Source organism: Bombyx mori, chromosome 5 (genome assembly GCF_030269925.1).
Source record: "Bombyx mori chromosome 5, ASM3026992v2".
Lineage (NCBI taxonomy): Eukaryota > Metazoa > Arthropoda > Insecta > Lepidoptera > Bombycidae > Bombyx > Bombyx mori.
Window position 1 is genome coordinate 11,546,527 of NC_085111.1, and position 22,277 is coordinate 11,568,803.

General features: G+C 36.3%; 1 protein-coding gene across 2 annotated transcripts in view; it reads left to right on the forward strand.

Annotated features, from left to right (window-relative positions):
* The window catches only part of LOC101740740 (uncharacterized), a 58,620-nt gene that overhangs the window by 28,443 nt on the left and 7,900 nt on the right, over positions 1-22,277 (forward strand). For both annotated transcript variants that reach the window (XM_012693862.4, XM_021350530.3), the window contains exon 2: positions 18,691-18,796. In XM_012693862.4, the coding sequence (XP_012549316.1) occupies positions 18,724-18,796 (73 nt within the window). In that variant the 5' untranslated portion in view covers positions 18,691-18,723. The remainder of the gene's footprint in view (positions 1-18,690; positions 18,797-22,277) is intronic.

Sequence of the window (22,277 nt, forward strand, 5' to 3'; positions counted from 1 at the left end):
TAACTGCGAAAAATTATATCATATGTTAAAAAAATATTGAATCTACATATAAAATCTCTATTATAGTTACTTATGTTCTTACTGAGCCATTAGTTGAGAATATCTGTACGTGATTTACCATTTAGCGTCAGTTTTTGTATATTTATACACTTATAGAGTCATACTTCTTAAAGAAAACCTAAGGACAAACGGTATAAATTGTACTCAGTATTGTCTACATACGACCATCGCACATAAACCATTTATGCTAATTGAAGTGAAAACGCGCGTATGTTACTTCGTTTAGAATCACTTGACATTTATTGTTGTAAATAATTTAACATGCGACATGTGCTGAGAAATCGTTTTTGTAAATTCTATTGTGTCGAATGTGTCGAATTCTGTCGTATGTAGTTGGTCTTCTTCCCTCGATTTTAGGTAGAGGTTTCCCTCGCCTAGGGGTAGATGGAATCCCGTCCTATTGTCAGGATGGGTACCGGCGACGGCGAACCTTCGGCGCGCATTGTGCGGTACCGTAGGTTTCGTGGAGTCGGAGTGGTGGAGCTCGATGGGGTTTAGTCGGTAGTCGGTTGACGCCGCGCAGCGCCTCGCGCGCTTTTCTCAAGGCGTAGTTTCCCGGTAGGAATTGGAAGAAGAGGAGGTCTTTTGGTCTTCCTCTTCTCCCTCTTCTTCTCTGGAGGCGCTGGAGTCCGACATAACCCGGTCTGTTACCCCTCTCGACCGGGTATCCGTAAACGGATTCCCCAGCGTTAAAAAAAAGGGGGGTAGAGGTTCCAAACGATGGTCGGACCAAATAGCGGAGGAACGCAAAATACCTGTCAGCGACGCACTCCACCAAGCTACAGAACGGGATCCATGGAGATAGCTAGTTGATGGAATCGGACAGAGTCACGATCCTCAGCAATGAACCGATTGAAGAGAGAGAGAGTTGTTGGTCTTTAACTACTCAAATAGTCACGACTATGTGAAATTATTTCCTCCTCTTCCCCTAAAAGGGAAAATATATAAGACCTTAATAAGGCCTACCGTCTTGTATGGATCAGCTTGTTGGACAACCAAAGTGGCGGATAAAAGGCGATTGCATGCAGCAGAGATGCGAATGTTGCGATGGATGTGTAGAGTAACGAGAATGGATAGAATACATATGGAATACGTATGGACATGTGACGAGACGAAATAAAAATGAGGTTGGTAAGAGAATGTTAACTATGAATGTGGAAGGATATAAAGGTAGCGGTAGACCTAAGAAGAAATGGATGGATTGAGTGAAAGACGATATGGGTAAGAGGTGAGTGAGCGAAGAAATGGTACATGATAGAAGAGTATGGAAGGAGAAAACATGTTGCGCCGACCCCAGGTGACTGTGAGAAGGGCAGGATAATGATGATGATATGTCAAATTATTTAAGGTATACCTATAACGTCTTTTAAACAAAAACATGTCTTCACTAAACAGTACTGAACGCTTTTATACTCTTGTCTCTTGTACACAATGTCCTTCAATATATAGGTCAGGAGATAACGTGGTTTATCAACATTTATCGCTTGATCCGACCGTCCCATTTATTTGAAATGGAGAATGCTGTTTAATATATTTAAAAATGATAAAACCATTCAACCAAATCTATTGTATAATATTTTGGCTTATCGTTGTTTCAATAACTGAGAAAGAAAAAAAACTATGAAAACAGATAAGCAATGTTTGGTTTGTTTATTGAGAGATTAGGCTTAAAGTTAAACTTTAAAAAACATTACAGCTTAGTGTCTAATGTTTTTGTGTTGTTTTTTGACGCAGATGTCATTCGTGCTGTATGTTGAGTAATTAAGATCTTAACTATTAAGATAGACGATCTTGACTACGTTCTAGAATAACAAAATAGATCAATTTTACTTAAAATACTCCCAAAATAATGAAACTTGTAAAAGTATTTTCCACGTATCCAACGAATCCGTCACAGACATCATCCATTCATTAAGTATTCCGAACACTGAGTTCGGATAGCGACCTCAATTCTGATCAGGCAGACGTGATCCACCTCCCGAAATAAGGAATTTCACTCGATCACGAGGATTAAACTGCAAAACCCACAAACAAGCGATCAATATGCATTAAACATCGTCTATGTAAAACAAAAGCGGAATCGGGCGAAAGCTTCTTTCGTATTCTAGAATGCTTACGTTTTCGTAAATCGATTTATTTTTGCTAAAGACAAATATTTTATAAATAAAATAGACACGCCGACCGACAAGATCGATTTTTAGTGGCTATTGACGACATAAACAATTGTTGTCAAAACAAAAGGGAGAACGAATCAAAATCTTGAGAAGTGTCAGTTAATGTAGTGGAATTTCCACCTGTGAGCAAAACTGTATATAAATAAAACAAAATAGACAATTTTAACTTATGGTTCTTGAGGGCGAATTCGGGGCAATTCGCAATTCGAATAATTGAAAATTCGAAAATTGAAAAAGGATTACAAATATGAAAGAAAAACAATACAATAGATTGTTATTGACTTCAGGCTAGTCTTGCTAAATTGCTAACCATAATAAATGCTACTACCTAAAATAATAACAAAGATATGTAATAGGCATAATAAATACATCATGAAGAATATAATAACGGCTGTGTATTTTGTTATCTTGGTAACATGCCAAATTAGAGGTATAAATTGTAAGGTCGAATATCTTACCCGTATTCTCCTTGAAATAACTTGAGGAAAAATGGAAAGAAAACATAAATTAGTACAACTCCTTTCCATTTCCATTTACAACCAGTTTTGTAACAAAGTAACGTATATTTTCCTTAATGAACCGTCCATTTTGTATTATATTTTAATAGAGAAAATAGAAGGGTTGATTAAATTTATTTCAAGTTGAAATAATATCCCACCAATTAAAAAACAATTCTGAAAAAAGACTTACTGGTGGTAGAACCTCTTGTGAGTCCGCGCAGGTAAGTACCCTGCCTATTTCTGCCGTAAAGCAGTAATGCGTTTCGGGTTGAAGAGTGGGGCAGCCGTTGTAACTATACTGAAACCTTAGAACTTATATCTCAAGGTGGGTGGCGCATTTACGTTGTATATGTCTATGGGCTCCAGTGACCACTTAACACCAGGCGGGCTGTGAGCTCGTCCAACAATCTAAGCAAAAAAAAAAGTTCTATTTTATCTAGAAACTGCAAAAGAACTACATACTTTTTTAACACACTTTCATTAGCTTAGTATGTATCTATTTATGTAACGGAATCTATGAACCCGATTTTCACTATCTTCAAAGTATCGGATTAATTTGAAGCTTGGTGCACTTAATCGCATCAAGGATGATAATGACAGTACAATGAATTAATAAAATTATCTGATTATTCTGATCAGGATCTTCAGGATTAATACTGTAAACACGTTATTATCTTGCGTCACGTACTAAGGCGTTTACGCGCCTGCTACCTTCCTTGGATACGATAGCCGTTTTCCAAGTTCCATCTCTGGAACCTAACCCTAACATCACATTGAAACCCTATCACTAGTCGCAGATCCTGTCATCGGAGAGAAGAACTTGAGAAAAACTTTGATTCCTCAAATTGACACGGAGAGTTCCGTATATTTAATGGTGACGCATTGGATGATATGGTTAGATTAGGAAATAAATCATAGAACGACCTAATAACCTCTTTTCACATATTATGATGCACTAAAAAAACCGAATTTTCCTTGCTATGGAACTATCATCGTTAAAAACTTAAAAAAAAACAACAAAAAAACACGCTTTTATTGCTAGTTGTCTAAAAGTATAAATTAGTTTTCGATGAGTTGATTTTTTTTTTGTGAAAAACGTTTTATTATAAAAAAAGGTTTTTTTTTAAATATTATCTAAAATATCAAGCTTCAAGTCTCGTTGTTTACAGCTGTTGTCATACAAGAAAAATTTGAGCGTCTGTAACAATGTAGCAGCTAGCAAGTAACATTTACTGTCGCCATATGTGTATTTATTCCGCTCCGGTGAATTTAAGAGGTGAATAAAATAGTTTCGCTAACACTCACTCCAGTTCATTTCTTTGTTAATCGCAGATTGTATCTGAAATTGCTGCCTGTGCTGATTCCTTTTTATATTCTTGACAAAAATTTTCGTTATTTCGTTCAGATATTGTTATATGTTATTATTTACATTTATCTAATTTTATTTTTGATAATACCGAGACTGTGATAAAATTTTACATTATTTTATTGCATTAGATAGCAAACGAGCATACGTTCCACACGAATGGTAAGCGGTTGCGATAATCCTAATCATCAGCAAATGCATAGCCTATGCGTCTATGTGCACTAAAATTATACATAAGAAGGGAGTCCATTCCAGAACCCGACATTGTTTTTCCATAACGCAATTAATCATTAGTGACATAAAATAAAGTTCAATATGGTAAAATAATAAAAAAATTCACTTTAGAGACAACTAATTAAAATTGGTTTTAACTACATCGGTAAAATTATTAATACATTCGTTGAAAAACTTACATATATATTTAATTGTTTTTAAACTCTTTGAACTCATTTGTTTTTAATAATTCACCCGTTGTAGATAAATATTTATTGACATCGTCAGTAAAGCTCGACAACAATTTTTAATACTGCGAAACCATCCATCATCTTATCTGTGTAAATTAACACCGGGTATTTAAGCTGAAGTTTACTGACAGCAATATAACATTCTACGAAATACATCACACTTACTTACTTACCTACCGTTAGCAGGGTCGACCGCCCATAGTCTCTTCTAGGAAGAACGCATTGAATCTTATCTCGGCGTAGTAAGATAGTATGACATTTTACGGTCAAAATTTGTATTCTTATCGTGAACGAAATAGATTCAGCTTTTATTTTAAGTAGGTATATTAAGTTTGCCTGATAATAATCGCGCCTGTACACATTCTGCACTAGTAAAATTATATGAATTTCCTATTTTTTCCTCTTGAATATCTGCATGTTACGATGAATTTTATATCTGGTTTAGACTTTTGAATACTATTTTGCTATACATATTTTGGCTAATAATAGCCCTGTTTAATGGTATTTTAGTATTTAATCTTTGTTTATGAATTTATCATAACAGTCATGGAGAAATAAAATATTTTAAAGAAATTTCATGAGACTCTTGAGCCATTTTGAAAATGTAATGTGACATATCGCTCATAATTTTACATGCAGGTAAACTCTGATCTGCTTACTAGAACGTATACACTAACTATTTAAATATAAATTAATTTTGCTAGAATCACCAAAAAATTAAATATTCTTAAATTAAATATTTTGTAGTCAATATCATAATTCACCAAATTCTATCAAACGCATTTTAATAAAACTCTTATATTAAAAAGCCTTTTTTTAAATGAATTATTTAGTTTTAAAGCACCATAAAATTTAAATAATTTTATAAACGCGACGCTCGGAGTTAAAAGCAAATAAGGAGAAAAAAAATACAAAGTCATATCTAAATATAGAAGGTCGATACTGGTTTCTTTGCGCAATAAGATACTAATGCCTTTTCGACAAATACATTTGCTAAGTTACGTCATCGATTTCCCTTTACGACATCTTACCATATCGCGGCTCAGGGAATCTGCTATACCTGAATGAGAGAGAGTAAAGTCCACAGCAACCGAAAATCGTCAAAGTCAGTCATAGACTTCAATTGTCGTCATAGTATCTAATTAACATGGTGTTAGGCCATCAGTTCGTTGACCCGTCTAAAAAATAATAGAGGACGCACTTTTTGCGACATCTACAACACTTAATACTCAGACCTTCCTAGAAGGTGTGACAGGCGTAAAATAAATAGTATGAAATTTTTAACTCCTTCCCCCAAAGCGTATTGTTGCTTCAGACAGACCTCACAGGCAGCCGTTGAGCTTTGCCCCAGGCATTGCTGAAGTCCATGGGCGACGGTAACCACTCACCATCAGGTGGGCCATATGCACGTCTGCCTACAAGGGCAATAGAAAAGAAAAAAAAAGATGTGTGGTGTCGTGGGACACCGGATAGGAACGAAGTTTCTTATTATAAAAATATTAATTTTAAGTTCTATTTGAGGTATAAAGAAAATAAAACTGGAGGTTTCGCAACAACCCACGGTCATTCGGTAACGTGCGAACTTATTGTGGTACACTTCATTCACGGCTGTTTGCATAAGTGTTAGTGTATTGCGCAAACGAATAATCTGAGATCGTGGTCAATGAATGATAAAAAAATGTTATTTTTTGTACGTTATTACAAAGCTAAGTCGTACAGTGTGTGCATTACTAATAAAAATCTTACGTTACGGACGTTTTTTCCCGGTTAGGGTACCCCTCCGCATCGTCCCATAAGGAACTTCGTTCCAAAAATTTTCAGAAGACTGCAGTATATGATGATATCATCTGAATCTGAAACAATCGGTTATACGATGAGTATGAGCTGGCGTCAGCGTCTAGGCGAGCTTCGGAATACCTGCCGACCACGACAGTTGTAGCGTCGCCGCTGCATCGGCATCCCATGGTTGTAGAGTGACGTAGAGACAGACACAACGCGTGTGAATTAGTTTTCAGAGGCCACAGATATGTATATACAACGTAATTACCGCCACCCACCTTGAGAAATGAGTAAGGCCTCCGTTTTTACAGTACAGTGGCTGCCCCAGTCTTCAAACCAAAACGTATTACTGCTTCATGGCAGAAATAGGCAGGGTGGTAGTACCTACCTCTGCGGGCTCACAACACGCCCTACCAACAGTAATTACGCAAATTATAATTATTCGGGTTTGATTTTTATAACACAATGTTATTCCTTCATCGCGGAAATCGATCGTGAACATTTTTTAAGTACGAAATTCATTAGAAAAATTGTTAACTGCTTGCGGGATTCAAACATCGCTTGATACGTATCCACCGGGCATCTTATCCTTTAGGCCACGACGACTTCAGATTAGGAGAAATAATTTTAACTATATGTAATGACAACACTGCTTTAAATACTCAAAGCTTATAAACGCTTAAGAGCCGAAATATGAGCTGATTTTAAATACCATCGACATAAACAAAATTCTTCAAATATTGATTGTTTCGAAATGGATGCACTGCTGACAGCATTCTTTCTCGCCGGTTCATCATTTTGCTGTTGGTACATTTAAAATATTGTGCCTCAAATCTACCGATTGATTACTCAGCACTGCATCGAGTTGTTTGACTGATTGAGAATATTTTAATAACCTTTTCGAGTACAAAAGAGTTTTTACAATAATACATCTAAGCGTTAGATAATAACATAAAAACGAAGATTTAAATGATTACTACACATAATGTCATTTGTCCAATAAAAGGAGCGAGTTAAAATTGATAAATATGTTTTTTTTTTTATAGCTTAGATGGGTGGACGAGCTCACAGCCCACCTGGTGTTAAGTGGTTACTGGAGCCCATAGACATCTACAACGTAAATGCGCCACCCACCTTGAGATATAAGTTCTAAGGTCTCAAGTATAGTTACAACGGCTGCCCCACCCTTCAAACCGAAACGCGTTACTGCTTCACGGCAGAAATAGGCAGGGCGGTGGTACCTATCCGCGCGGACTCACAAGAGGTCCTACCAGCAGTAACGTTAATTTATATACATAATTTTAAGTACTTTTAATGCGTTTTTCACACTTGGTCCATAGTATTTTATGTTACAATCGGTCATAAGTTTATAAATAGGTCTGTTTCGACTACGAAAACGATTCCCGAACATTCTATTTTAAGAGCCGCAACACCTCGCCGCCCGTAAATTTGAATGCATCTGTAAAACTCCACCTGTATATAAATAAGTTATTATCAAAACAAAACGTTATGAAACTGTGATAATATTTTATTTTTTTTATTGCTTAGGTTGGTGGACGAGCTCACAGCCCACCAGGTGTTAAGTGGGTACTGGAGCCCATAGACATCCACAACGTAAATGCGCCACCCACCTTGAGATACAAGTTCTAAGGTTTCAAGTATAGTTACAACGGCTGCCCCACCCTTCAAACCGAAACGCATTACTGCTTCACGGCAGAAATAGGCAGGGTGGTGGTTCATCCGCGCGGACTCACAAGAGGTCCTACCACCAGTAAGTAATAAATATCATGTCAAATGAACATGCAAAAAAACCTTTGAAATTAATTCCGGTTAACTCAAGACTGAGCTTATCTATTTGTAAAATTGTAAGTTACACTCATAATACGTAGTTCTCTAAAGTAATTACGAATGTATAAAGCGATAGTAATTCTAGGTCAATCGATTTAGTTTTTTTCTTTTTTATATTGCGAAATCTGTTTTCGTGTCTCATTAGTATGTAATTAACAAATATGGGCCCTGCGGTACAAGTGTGCCTTTTAAATCCAAGGTGGACCGGTCCGAGATAGGAAACCTATTTGATGAAAAGTAAAGAAGTGTATTGACAAGTTCGCCTTCATTCAATGCGTGACGGCTTTAACTAAAGCTGGTTCTCTAGATTATTTTTGTTGCGAAAAATCATTCGTCCCTGTACCGAAGCTTGAACCGGATGAGCTCACGTCCACCTGGTATTAAGTAGTTCCTGAAGCCCATCGACATCTACAACGTAAATGCTGCCACCTACCTTGAGATATAAGTTCTATGGTCTCAGTATAGTTACAACGGCTGGCCCACCCTTCAAACTGCAACGCATTAATGCTTCACGGCAGAAATAGACAGGGTGGTGGTACCTACCCGTGCGGACTCACAAGAGGTCCTATCACCAGTAATTACGCAAATTATAAGTTTTCGGGTTTGATTTTTACTACACGATTTTATTCCTTCACCGTGGAAGTCAATCGTGAACATTTATTAAGTACGTATTTCATTAGAAAAATTGGTACTTGCCAGCGGGATTCGAACACCGGTGCATCATTAGATAGGTACGAATGCACCGGACGCTTTATCCTTTGGGCCACGATGACGACAGGGCCACTTCAGAGTTGATTCTCGTCATATCTAAATACTCTGATAACGTTTAATAATGTTTTTTGATATAATATAAAGCATAGAACCACTTGTTTCACCCTACATACATTCGATAGCTGTAATTGTGTAAGCATTTAATCGGAGTTTATTGTAAATGTGTGTATAACATGTTAGTGCTCCATAAATAAATACTAGATAGTTTGAACTCGCCCGTGTATCTATGTTGGAATGTTTTTTTTACCGGGCATGTTTTTTTTTCTTCTAGAAAACTCAACTTTCGTCACGTGTTTCCTTTTTCAATGGCAAGCGTTACGTAAATATTATTCTACTAAGTCTCACCGTACTGTCGTGTTCCAATACTAAACAAAAGCAAGGTTTTGAATTTACAAATAAAAATAGTCACGCACGACTAATGTCTAAATTTGCCCTCGAGAGGACTTTGACTTACTGCAATAGGGCATCGAGTATTTAACATTGTTATCATTCACGCCTATTGAATTTTAAAGTAACGCTTAGCACGAAATAGTTTGACACACACGGCACAGAAATAAATAAATAAATAAATATTTACTAACAATCACGCCACGTTAACCGGTCCCGTGATGAGTTCGTAGAGAACTTGTGTTACAGGTACCAGATAACGGATATAAATGTAAGATTTTTATTATACACATACATATATTTAATATACATCCATAACCCTGGAAAAGACATTTATATTTATCATACAAATATCTTCCCTTGGCGGGATTCGAACCCGCGACCCCCTTGTATAGTGACCATGTCACTTACCACTACACCAGACGGCCGTTAAATGTTTACTTAGTAGAAGGCGATTGTTTAAAATTAGGTTTAGGTACGCGACATTTAGCACTCGTTCTATTCAATGAAAATGATGACGTAAACAAATCACTTGGAATTCAAAAGACGTACAAAACTTAACAAAACACTTGCATCAACTTATGAATCATCAGTTATCGATAAATAATAAATAAAAAGAGGATATCAAAAGTGTCGTCCGGTGACCGGAATCGCGAAACTTGTGCAAGTCAATTTCGTGATAAGTAAATCGGTATCGAGTTTGCATAGAAATGTTATTCTTACGTAACTTTCTTGTGAAGTTGGATGGGAAAGTTGCACGGAGCTATGTGGTTTTCTTGTGTTATGTCGGTACTCGACGGTGGTCGGCTTCGCGCGCGGACTATTGTTTAACAATCTTTACGGTCGTTACGTCTCCGGTTTACCGAATGAATGTTTTCTTGCATTGTGTTTTTTTCTTTTAATAGCAATATTTCCTGTATTATTTGGTACATTAAAAACGAACAGCAAATACCTACCAATAAACTAGATTTTATTGTGATAACGATTTTGAAGTTGATAGTAGGATTGACGTTGAATTTCATATTTAATGTTGGGTTTGGTCAAGAGAGATTGTGTATGAGCATATCGTCCGAGAATGTTTCCACTCCATGACAGTGATGTCATAAACTCAATTTACACTCCTTTTTACTTCACTGCCCCAATACAATTGACACGTTTAACTAAATTCAGGATGGATGACTCATGAGCAGTATGAGAAGCATAAAGCCCTATCCATAATTTCTGAAAATCACTTTAATTCAAATTCGTGTTCCTTCTATTTTTTTTCCTACCTATTCTGATAGCCTTGGGAGGCTGTTTCAGCTTCGCCTTCACGTGTAGGCGAGCAAACCGGGAGTATTGCTAACACTGGCCCTAGCAAGAGCAGTGCTTATCAGAATTCACTACCGGATCGGCAACGCGACCCACCGAGAAGATCCGGCGAGAAACTCAGTGGGCTTTCCTTCTGTGCTGGACTGAGTATGTCATTCATTGTGATGAATTTTTGTACAGCAATTGTTGGAACTGCAAAGGTTTTACTCGTGGTAACATTAAGCACAATAGAGGGTGCGCGCCACTGGTAATAGTCATAGGAGTTTCACTATTTATTTGTAAAATCTAAACAAATTGTCATACATTTATATTACCAAAAAAGTTAAAATCACGGGTATCCGACTTCATGACTATAACATCCGAAAATAATTGTAACTAACATCTCTTGTAATTCCAGGACATCTCTGCAATTAGTACGAATATGAGTGAGTCCCCTCTGCTGACTTTAAAGACGAAAACAACGAATCACATGCTAGGAAAGTGATCGTGAAATACATATAATATGATCATTATTAGTAAATATGACTTGCGTTTTCAAAAAAAAAAAACACTGTTCGTTAATGACTCATATACCTTTAAACGAGCAATTCTTGTGTATGTATATATACCTAGTCAGGTCATAAATTCTGTCACATGTTTAATGTAAAATAATTGAAACAGGTTTATTCATTATGTAACCATTCATATACCAAAATGAACTTAACAAAACATAGATTCTTATGACACTAAAGTTTATTCAAAATGACCTCCGCGATTTTGAATACAGGCCTTCAATCTGCGCGGCCAGTCGTCTATCGCAGCACGAACGAGGTCCATGTCAATATCGGCGGCTGCCTTAATCAAGGATGTCTTGAGTGACTCCAAATTGGGATGAGGCTTTGAGCACGCCTTTTCCTCCAAGTATTGCCATATCTTGTAATCTAACGGATTCAAATCTGGACTGGAGGAGGGCCAATCTTCGTGCCGGATGAAGTCGATTTCACGCGCCGCCAGCCAGTCTTGTGTGCTCTTCGCTCTATGAGCTGGCGCCGAATCTTGTTGGAATACCCAGTGCCTGTTATTGAACATGGTATGAGAAACAGGTTCCACAAGGTTCGTCAGGACTGTATTTTGATACACAACTGCATTCGTTTTTACACCTTTCTCACAAAAATGTACCTCTGTTAAGCCCCAATAAGAAACTCCCAACCATACCATTAGCGAGGATGGAAAATGACCTCGTTGGACACGCGGAATACGGTTGCTCGCTTCTTCACTACTGTGTGCGTACACCTTTTCATTTTGTTTGTTGTAGCTCTCTTCTACGGTAAAAATTTTTTCATCCGAAAAAAGAATTTCCCGATATTTTCTTCCCGCGTACCGCTTTAACAAAGCGCGGCATCTCTTCAGTCTCAGGTCCATTAGACGAGCATTCAAACGATGTCCTGTTTTTCTTCGATATGCCCGAAGCCCTAAGTCTTCATTTAACACCCTTTTCACCGTGGTTCTGCTTAACCCCATCTAAAGGGCCAACAGTTTCTGCTTACGTTTGGGATTTCTTTGAATTCGCGCCTTCACAGCTTTTATCACTGCTGGAGTTCTAACAGACCGAGGGCGACCACTTCTTGACCTGTCATCAACACTAGAGTCTTCATTGTATCGTTTGATGGTACGATAAACGAATCTTTTGGTTATATTCAAATTTTTCAGTATGTTAAAAATTTGAATTGGCGCGTAACCGCAACGATGCAACGCAATAACTGCAACACGGTCTTCTTTAAGCGTCCACTCCATATTTGAAAATGAGTAAAATTCTAAAAGTATCATTTTTATTTTCATGAACAATTCGAAATTCGAATTCAATAAACTTTTTTGTGGCCAGCATTCTAAAAGAAAAGTTTTTACTGTGTGACAATACTTATGACCTGACTAGTTATATATAATCTGAATCTCGAAAACGGCTCAAACGATTTTCATAAAATTTTGTATACAGGGTATTTCGGGGGCGGTAAATCGATCTAGCTACGATTTATTTTCAGAAAATGTTGTTTTATTCTTGTTTTCAATAATGAACTTTATCGATAATCAACTATACGAGGGCTGCACTAAAAGTATCGGGAATGGAATATTTTCACTGTTCCTGTCATATTAAAATCTTTTTAATTGAAAACTCCTTGGTTTTAAAGATGGAATACCATTTATTTATTTAAAAAAAGATTCTCGGTCTTGTCACGAGGTTTTGTCAAACTTGTTTAGTCGTTGAGAAAATGGAATTGACTCGAGAAAATTCAAGAGCGATGATTTATTATGACTTTCGAAGTGGTTTAACACAAAAACAGTGTGTTGACCGGATGATTTCTGCATTTGGTGATGAAGCCCCATCCAAAACCACAATTTATCGCTGGTTTGCTGAGTTTCAACGTGGACGTGTCAAGCTCAGTGATGATCCCCGTCAAGGTCGTCCAAAAACTGCAGTCACCCAATAAAACGTTGATGCTGTGCGTAAGCTGATTAAGGAAGATCGACATGTGACATACCGCGAAATTCAGGCAACTTTAGACATTGGCATGAGTCAAATACAAATAATCTTGCATGAACAATTAGGTGTAAAAAAGTTGTTTTCCCGATGGATACCGCATTCGCTCTGTGAAGAGCAAAAAGCGGCTCGCGTTACTTGGTGCTTCAGAACTCTCGAAAGATTCCACGCAGGATCCTCAAATGCTGTATACAACATTGTATCAGGTGACGAATGCTGGATATACGCGTACGAACCCGAAACAAAAAACCAGTCACGAGTTTGGGTGTTCGAAAATGAGTTCAAGCCAACAAAAATTGTTCGTTCACGGAGTGTTGCAAAAAAAATGGTGGCCACGTTTGTCTCCAAAACCGGCCATGTTACGACTATTCCTCTTGAGGGACAAATAACGGTTAATGCAGAATGGTATGCTAGCATTTCTTTGCCACAGGTCGTTTCTGAACTCCGTAAAGAGAACTGCAACCGCCGCATCATCCTCCATCACGACAATGCGAGTTGTCACACCGCGCACAGAACAAAAGAGTTTTTAGAGCAAGAAAACATAGAATTATTAGACCATCCGCCGTACAGCCTCGACCTAAGCCCTAATGATTTCTATACTTTCCCTAAAATAAAGAATAAATTGCGTGGACAGAGATTTTCATCACCTGAAGAAGCTGTGGGCGCCTACAAAACGGCCATTTTGGAGACCCCAACTTCCGAATGGAATGGTTGCTTCAATGATTGGTTCCATCGTATGGAAAAATGTGTCAAATTTCGCGGAGAATACTTCGAAAAGCAATAAATACATTTTTAAATACAGTCAAAACCGTTTACTGCGACATCGTTTAATACGACATGCCGGTTATAATAACCAAGAACAAAGGTCCCGGCTGAATGGCATATGACCGCCTTATTAAAAATATTGCTTTCTACGACATTGCTTATAACGACATACCTCATAAAACGACGACATTTAACTAATATTTCGGAGAATTAGATCTGTTAGAACGACCGACTAAGCTGTATTGTAAACAATTTGAATAGGTATCCACATTTGTCTACAATGGCTATTAAAATCAGGAAAGAAAACAATACGATTTAGTTTAGTGTAGGGTCTTTTCTAATTCTTAGAAACAAAACACGTGCATGCGGTAGTCAAAGCCCGCTTCTTCATATCTCTTCAGTTAGTTTGTTACTTATCTATACACAAGACGCACCAAAACTTTGTGGAGTTATTCGTGAAACTTTCAAAATGTCGCAAAGAAAAAGAAAACAAATTAATATTGAAGAAAAATCGCGTATTATGTAAATATATTTTTCCAATAATTCCCTATCGATTTGTTTGTACTTGCATGATACACATTAAACATCACCGGTTGTTACGACTATCGGTTTTTGCGACTTAATATGAGCAGTCCCTTCGATGTCGTTATAACAGATTTTGACTGTAGTAATGTTGTGTCACTTCGTTAATTCCCGAAATTTTCAGTGCCGCCTATGAATGACTCTTCCCGACATCTATTGGCGAATAATAATACTATTTTTCATAATTGAGAGCAACTAACTGCTTTAAAGACACAACATTATTTCATCATTTTATCAATATGTGATTCGTATTTAAATAGAATTTCTAAAAAACAGAATTTATAAAAAAAGAAAATGCCGAAGTAATAAATTTATTTATTATTAATTAATTTATTATTTAGTTAAACGAGCTCGTAAAACACAAATGTCTCGTCAGTTCCTTTACTTCCTGCATAATTTGTATGCGGAAACAAAGTTTGTTACGATTACTGATTACCGTGTGACAACGCAGCTAGAATCGGTACATTTCTTTATTTCTCTGGTAACAAATGTGACTTCCTATTTGACGTCATTAGTAGACACTGCGTTCCTTTCCTCCTTGGAATACTAAGTCAATTTTTGAATGGAAACTCTGCATAAGGTGAACTGACTGTTTCCCGGTAGAAAATCCAAATGTACAGGTAACCCTCGTTATAACATGGTAGATACGTTCTTACAAAGACTCGTGTTGTGCGAAATCGTTTTATAGAAGACTAGAAGCCAGTACAAAAAGGAGAGTGATGTTTGTGAATGAAACATCTCAATTAGGCCTGTATGTATTTTTTAACCTATTATACATAAAAAATAAGCAGTAAAATTTCGGCTATTTCCATATATTGTGTGTTCATAGTGCATAATGCAATTTTATAATAATTTTAAACAAAAATCTCGTTATCGTGTTGTAAAATACCGTGTTATAGAAGGATTACTTATATTTTAAAATATGTGATAACAAGTTATACATAGTTGCTGCATTCGAATAACTTATAATACCACAATAATTTAATTTCTTTTTATATACTTAGTGTTTTTAATTGTATTTTTAACATATTCTTTTTTAAATAGTGTATAATTAATAAGATTTTAAATAATATAGATTATCATAATTATTGAAATGTTATAAATTGAACCGCCTTAAGGAATAAGATTTCTTCTTGCGCTATGGCTTCTGAGCGCTCATTATGTATTATTACACATGACTCTGGACTGGAAATTAAACCGAGATCCTGTGGTTCAGTAGCCAACGTCACTAATCAAGGATTTTTTCTGTATGTATTATAATATTTTAAATGTGAATGCATGCTTAGATGCTTGATACACATCCGCGCAAAAATTGTAGGTATACGAGATTTAGTTGAAATTTCGCACAAAGACAGCTTATAACGGATACTTTTTGTAAATGCTAATTGACTTGACCCGGCAACGCCGGATATGTTTGCTATACCAAATACTACAATGTGATAGATTTTACGCGCGGAAAATGCAACATATTTCTTCTTCTTTTTTTTATTGCTTAAAAAAATATTAGGTTATATTTCTTATTTCTCTTATATAGATTTAACGCGAGCGAATCCGCAAATGACCCAGTTAATTAAAATCAAACATGTTTTGCTATCTTCTTTATTTATGAACCGGAGACTTTACACCTGATAACCCCAATTTGTGGTGCATTATATACGCATAATGAATAATTTAATAATTCATTACTCGTACTAGTTATCTAGATCAAAAGGTCAATGTGCGTCCGACAGCTCAGTATCATTCCGAAGGACTGAGTAACTTTATTAACTTAAAAAATAAACATAATAATGTTTTTGTTACGGCGATTCTGTCGCGATGATCGCTATCGTACTAAAAAAACTCCATTTTAGTTCGCCGCTGTATGTTTTAATCCGTCGATCTACGCACTAATTTGGTCTACATTCTTCTAGTGCGAAGACAGGTCATCGCTCCATCTAACAAGTCAGCAACGGTCAATTTGTATGAAACAAGTTTTTTGCATGCTGCATCAAATTAAAAACCCATTTTTGAATAATATGAATTGATGTATTTTCTCGTTTTTCGATTTAATATCACTATTTTTATTATACTTTTAGAAGAGAACATAATAATCGCAACGTTTCATTACTTTTACAAAACTTTCGAAAGGCTTAATGTCGGTGACAGATAAACTGCGTTTCTAAGCGTCAAAAATTAATTTCATTATTGCGAGACAAAACCGCATGTTAAAAAAGAAAAGATAAAAAAAATCGATGTAATTTGAACGAGTTTAGATGTTTTTTTGTGAACAAACCCAAAAAAGTTCAATCGCGCACAAGGTTAAATGTTACGTGAATTCAAGTTTCTTTTTCCATTCTTACGATACCATGGTTGGATTGATTGATTTGTTGTAACCGCCACAGCTTAGCTAATCAGCTGTTATGTTATCGTTCATTGTAATCTGAATTCGATGACATTAATTACGAAATCACATGTTACTACATGGATCGTTGGCTAATTGATAATTGACCTCATTGCTGTAATGAGCTCATAATAATTTGAAAATATTTAGTTTAATTATATTTAATTCTAAAATTCTACTTGTACTTTTTTTCGACTTGAGTCGTAGACGTAATTCAAAACTACTTTTACGACCTACGATTTTCGTCTGTGGCAATAAAAAATTTAAAATATTCGAAACGCGTAATAAAATAGAAAAAAATAGTCAACGCGTCAAAAATAAGCCGTAGAATTAATTTTAATTGAAACATTCTGATTTATTTACTTTTAAATCTTTTGAACCGCACCACAAGAGAACTTACAGGAAATGATATTAATACCATAGATTACTTACCAATACCATAGAAACTAACGAAAATTAAAATGATTATCCTAAATAAAGCAACTAGCCCTGGTCATTCCGTAAAATCCTACACAAATTCCGCCCAGACTTGGTTTATTTAAAATTTTACTTTATGATTTGGCGCGGCCAGTCTTGCTAAGCCTGGGACTTGTAAGGAGCCGACCAACTTTAGAAACCTGTTGCCCATTAATGAATTTAGGTGTACAACTAAATAGCCGGTAATGTATTTCAAGTGAGTTATGGCGACATCTTCTTACACGCTGTTACTTCAGACCGATCTGGTTGTCAATGATGGACGACTTTCGATTTTTACGACCTAGTTGTAGGTAATTGCGGAGTCTGGAATCACGTGATAAATTAATACTAAATTCAATACATGCGTTACAAGGCATAAACAGTGTGAGTACAGTTTTAGAAAGACAACATCCATTATATTAGTTAATATATAGAAAAAACGTTATAGCAAGAGAAAAAATGTTAAGTTTTAAAATTAAAAGCATAAATGCTGTTTTTTTTTCTACCTATTCGCTGGTAGCCTCACGGGCTGAACCCGAGAAAATTTGTTAATACTAGCCCTAGCTAATAAATATTGTGAGCTGTTGGTGGAACATTCGCTCCAGTTCGAAGGGTGGGACAGCCGTAAAACAGTAGGTACATTTCTTAAGATGGGTAGCGCTATATACGTTGTAATATCAATGGGCTCCGGTAAAAACTTACACCCGAACTAAAAAAAACTATTGAACAAATACTTTTGCTTTAGAGAGATAATTATACTTACGAAGCCTATCGGCTGTCAAGTGGTTACCGAAGCCCTTACTTAGCCCAACAATATAAATGCCGCCACCACCCACCTTGAAATATAAGCTTTAAAACTCGGTTCCATAGTTGCTCCAACGTTCAAACCAAAACACATTACTGCTTTCCGGAAGAAATAGGCGAGCTTGAGCCTATGCGTGCGGGCTCACAAAATTACAAGTCTTAGCCGTGGTTATTTCGTCTTCTCGCATTAAAACTGTATAATCTCAAAACTTACTAATTTTACAGGAAAGTGTTTTAAAGGTTTGACATGTAATTTGTGTTGTAATTTTTTTATTTTTACCAGTTACATTATCTGTCTTTTAAAGTAAGATAAAATTATGTATTAATTTTGTTAATATTAGTCAAAACATATGTAAACTAAAAAAAACTAATACTAAACTATGCTCTTTTGACAGTATTTATGAGAAAAATATTGATGATAACAAATGATTCCGCATATTAACTTAATTTCGAATATTTTTGGAAATTGTACACTTTTAATGCGAAAAGACGATTTGGAAATTATAACATTTGTTTTGTTTATTTCAGTAACCTCAAAATGGATTGAACTGGGCTGATAAAATGCGGTGGTTTAAGAAAGGCGAGCCGCCGCGGCTGCTCGCCGTGTCTCCGGACGCCGAAAACAGATCCACCCGTAAGTTTGAAATTGAATTGCTTCGTATGACGTAAATCGCAACGATCGAGGTTGGGCTCTCTTATTGCAACAGTAGGAGTGACGTCATAATTTCTACTTTCGCAATAAAAAGAGAGTTCTAGGTCTAAGTCTAACTGTTGACAGCAGTAACCCCCCTTACCATGTTTGGGTTCTGACCTCGGATAGTATTAGATACTTGGGCAAGAGCGCAAAGGAGTCGTTTAGTGGGTAGGGCCCTGAGTACTATCCTTAGGCCCCAGTCCGCTCCCAACATCAGATCGTCCAGTCCTAGGGGCATCCCACGTACACCCTCTAGGTGCGGGGACCTCGTAGGAGGTACGGCCCCCGCCCAGAAAAAAAAAAGTCAATGCCGAATACTCGTAGCTTTGTACTTGTTATTAAAATTTGTTACAAAAGTTCTCTATTTTTTACACTATCATAGTAAAATTAGAGTAAACAGTGGTAGTCAAAACACTTAAAAGGACTTAAAGCCAAATTGTGTGTAATGTGTAATTTTCAGTGAAAAGTAAGTTACTGGGGGCAATAAAGGCTAATGTTGTAGTAAAGATAACATAAGAATTACTAAACATAATTCGATTGGTGCATAAATAATTTTATATAAAAAGACTTCAAATATACCTACCTGTATGCAGTGAGACAATTATAACTTAGTTTCACATGGGTGGAAAACTCATTCATTATAAATAATGAATAAAAGATGTTGTAATACCTATAGTAAAGACAAATATTATTGTAAAATTTAAAAACTTTGGCGTAACTTTATGTATACTCTATGGGTTGTAACATATAGCTATATGAGCAAGCGGAAATTTTCAAACAAAGGGGATTAAAAATATTTGTAATTTAAGATTATTTTTCATGATAAACTGGTTTTCTATAATCATCAGCCTATTCCTCGAAATGGGCTTTCAATCGAAAAAATGAAATCGCCAATGCCTATTAATTTAAGTTGTGTTCCTAAAACAATTGTCAGGACAAGAATAGAAAATTTCGAACATTTAGCTATAAAGTGAAGCGTGACCGGGCTTCCCCTGTTGTTTAAAAAACACATTTTCAAATTTGAACTACGGAATTTAAATAATTTTTAACAGCACAATCAACTGCAATCTAGCTGTTTTTGATTGTAAGTTTAACACAACTGGTTAACCAGGTATTACAAGTTTGACATGTTTTTTTTTTCTATTAGATATATTTATGCGAATGAATAATAATGAATGATATTGAATCCCCAATCTTCGAGGCTCCTTTCCTAAGCCTTCGATTTTGTGATCTTGCCACTTTGTTTAAAATGACACTGATCAAATTATTTGTTCTCTGATCGTATCACAGATAAATCATATAGAAAACTGTTTTTATAAAAGTAATGGGTTAGAACGACTGTTAATTCAGTATTTAAGTCCTTCAGTTTAATTAAGATCAAGAACTGCAATCTCCATAATGCTCGACATATCTATTTTATTATGTATAAATAATTATATGCTGCGTATATTAAGCTACATGAATGCGTTGGCGAGCAACAGTGTTGAGCTTTTACCGATACCTCCTACAGCTTACCTAATTCAAATATTTGGTGTTTAACGGGAACAAACATTTACTTGTTTTTGAAGTGTATCTAAATACAGTGTTGCTGTATGGATCTGAATGTTGGGCGACGAAAGTAAAGCATGAAAGAGGAGTGCATGCGACAGAGATGCGAATGTTGAGAGGGTTGTGTGGAGTGACAAGAATGGACAAGATAAAGAATGAGTATATCAGAGGAAGTGTGAAAGTAGCCCCGGAAAGCAACAAATTAAAGAGCGGACGGTTAGCGTGGTATGGACATCTGATACGTAGAGAGAAGATGCATGTGACTAGGCGATGTATGGAAAGTCAGAAAAGAAAAAAGTATGGTAGTGCAAGGTAGAGGGGAAAGAGGTCGACCGAAGAAGTCATAGATGGAGTGTGTGAATGACGATATGAGGGAGAGAGGAGTGAGTGTAGCTGTGCTGACCCCACCTAGTGGGATAAGGCGGAGAAAAAGAAGAAACAGTGTTGCCAGGTGTTTGATTTTAACTTAGGCTAGATTGTGAATATGATTTCAGTTTTGTTTCGATGACATCAACTTTACGTTATTTACGAGCTTGTAGTACCTACACCTGCTTTATTTACAAGGTTTTTGGGTAGCTTACTTCTAAAGTAGGACAATCAGTGGTTAATAGAACCCAAACACTTTCAGAAATGGCTCTAAATCGCACAAATATAGCCTACGTTTAAAAATATTAACACATTATTTTCAAGAAAGTGAGTTTTCTTATAGCCTGAGATAAAATACGTAAGTTGGTATCTCTGACTAAATATTCAGAGGTAATAATTAATAAAATATATAAAAGTTTACAACGCAAATAAATTACTAAATTATTCGTATATGTGTGTTATAAAAAATAAAATAAATGTAGTTTACTAGTTAGAAAACCTGTTTAGTTAATTACACTAATCAATTACAAATCAGTCAATAATACGACTGCGCATTGTATCGATTGATTGTGTAATTAGTTTCCTTGATAAACAAGCATATCTTGAAACGCAATTTATAATTTATTAACCGACTTAAAAAAAGGAGGAGTTTCTCAATTCGACTTTTTTGTGAAGATGAGAAGTGATGATCAAGAAATTAAAAAACTCGCACTAAGCACACAGACCTTGTGGTTTGAAATGTTTCGAGTACATTGGACCATGGTGGACTCGGTCGCTTTCTTTATTAGGTCATCCATCGGGTTGTTGATTGACCGCATGATCTCATGCTTTGCGACAAACCCATGACTGCTTCGCGACAGAAATAAGCAGCCGATAATACCTTACCAACAATTCGGTAGACACGTTCTGGACGTTATCATTTTAACAAGCCTTTTTTTTACTTATTTTTATTGCTTAGATGGGTGGACGAGCTCACAGCTCACCTGGTGTTAAGTGGTTACTGGAGCCCATAGACATCTACGACGTAAATGCGCCACCCACCTTGAGATATAAGTTCTAAGGTCTCAAATATAGTTACAACGGCTGCCCCACCCTTCGAACCGAAACGCATTACTGCTTCACGGCAGAAATAGACGGGGTGGTGGTACCTACTCGCGCGGACTCACAAGAGGTCGTACCTTCGTTCGTATTCGCATCACTGCATTATGAAATCATGCGTTACATATAGGATTTGTCGCGGCTTTTTAGTATTTACCTACGCTTTACATAAGACGTCTTGATGGTTGTATAACAGTGGATTCAGGTGAACAAACATGGAAATTAGCTGCTACCGTTACGTAACAAGCATAGAGGAGGGCGAGGCACAAATAGTTTTCATACTTGACCGTTTGACTATTGTAAAGTGTATGCATTTCTCACCTTAATTAGATAAAAAAGTCTCGCATGTAATTAAACTATAATACTGGAAAATTAGTGTGAGACTAAAGCAAACTCAACAAACAAATTT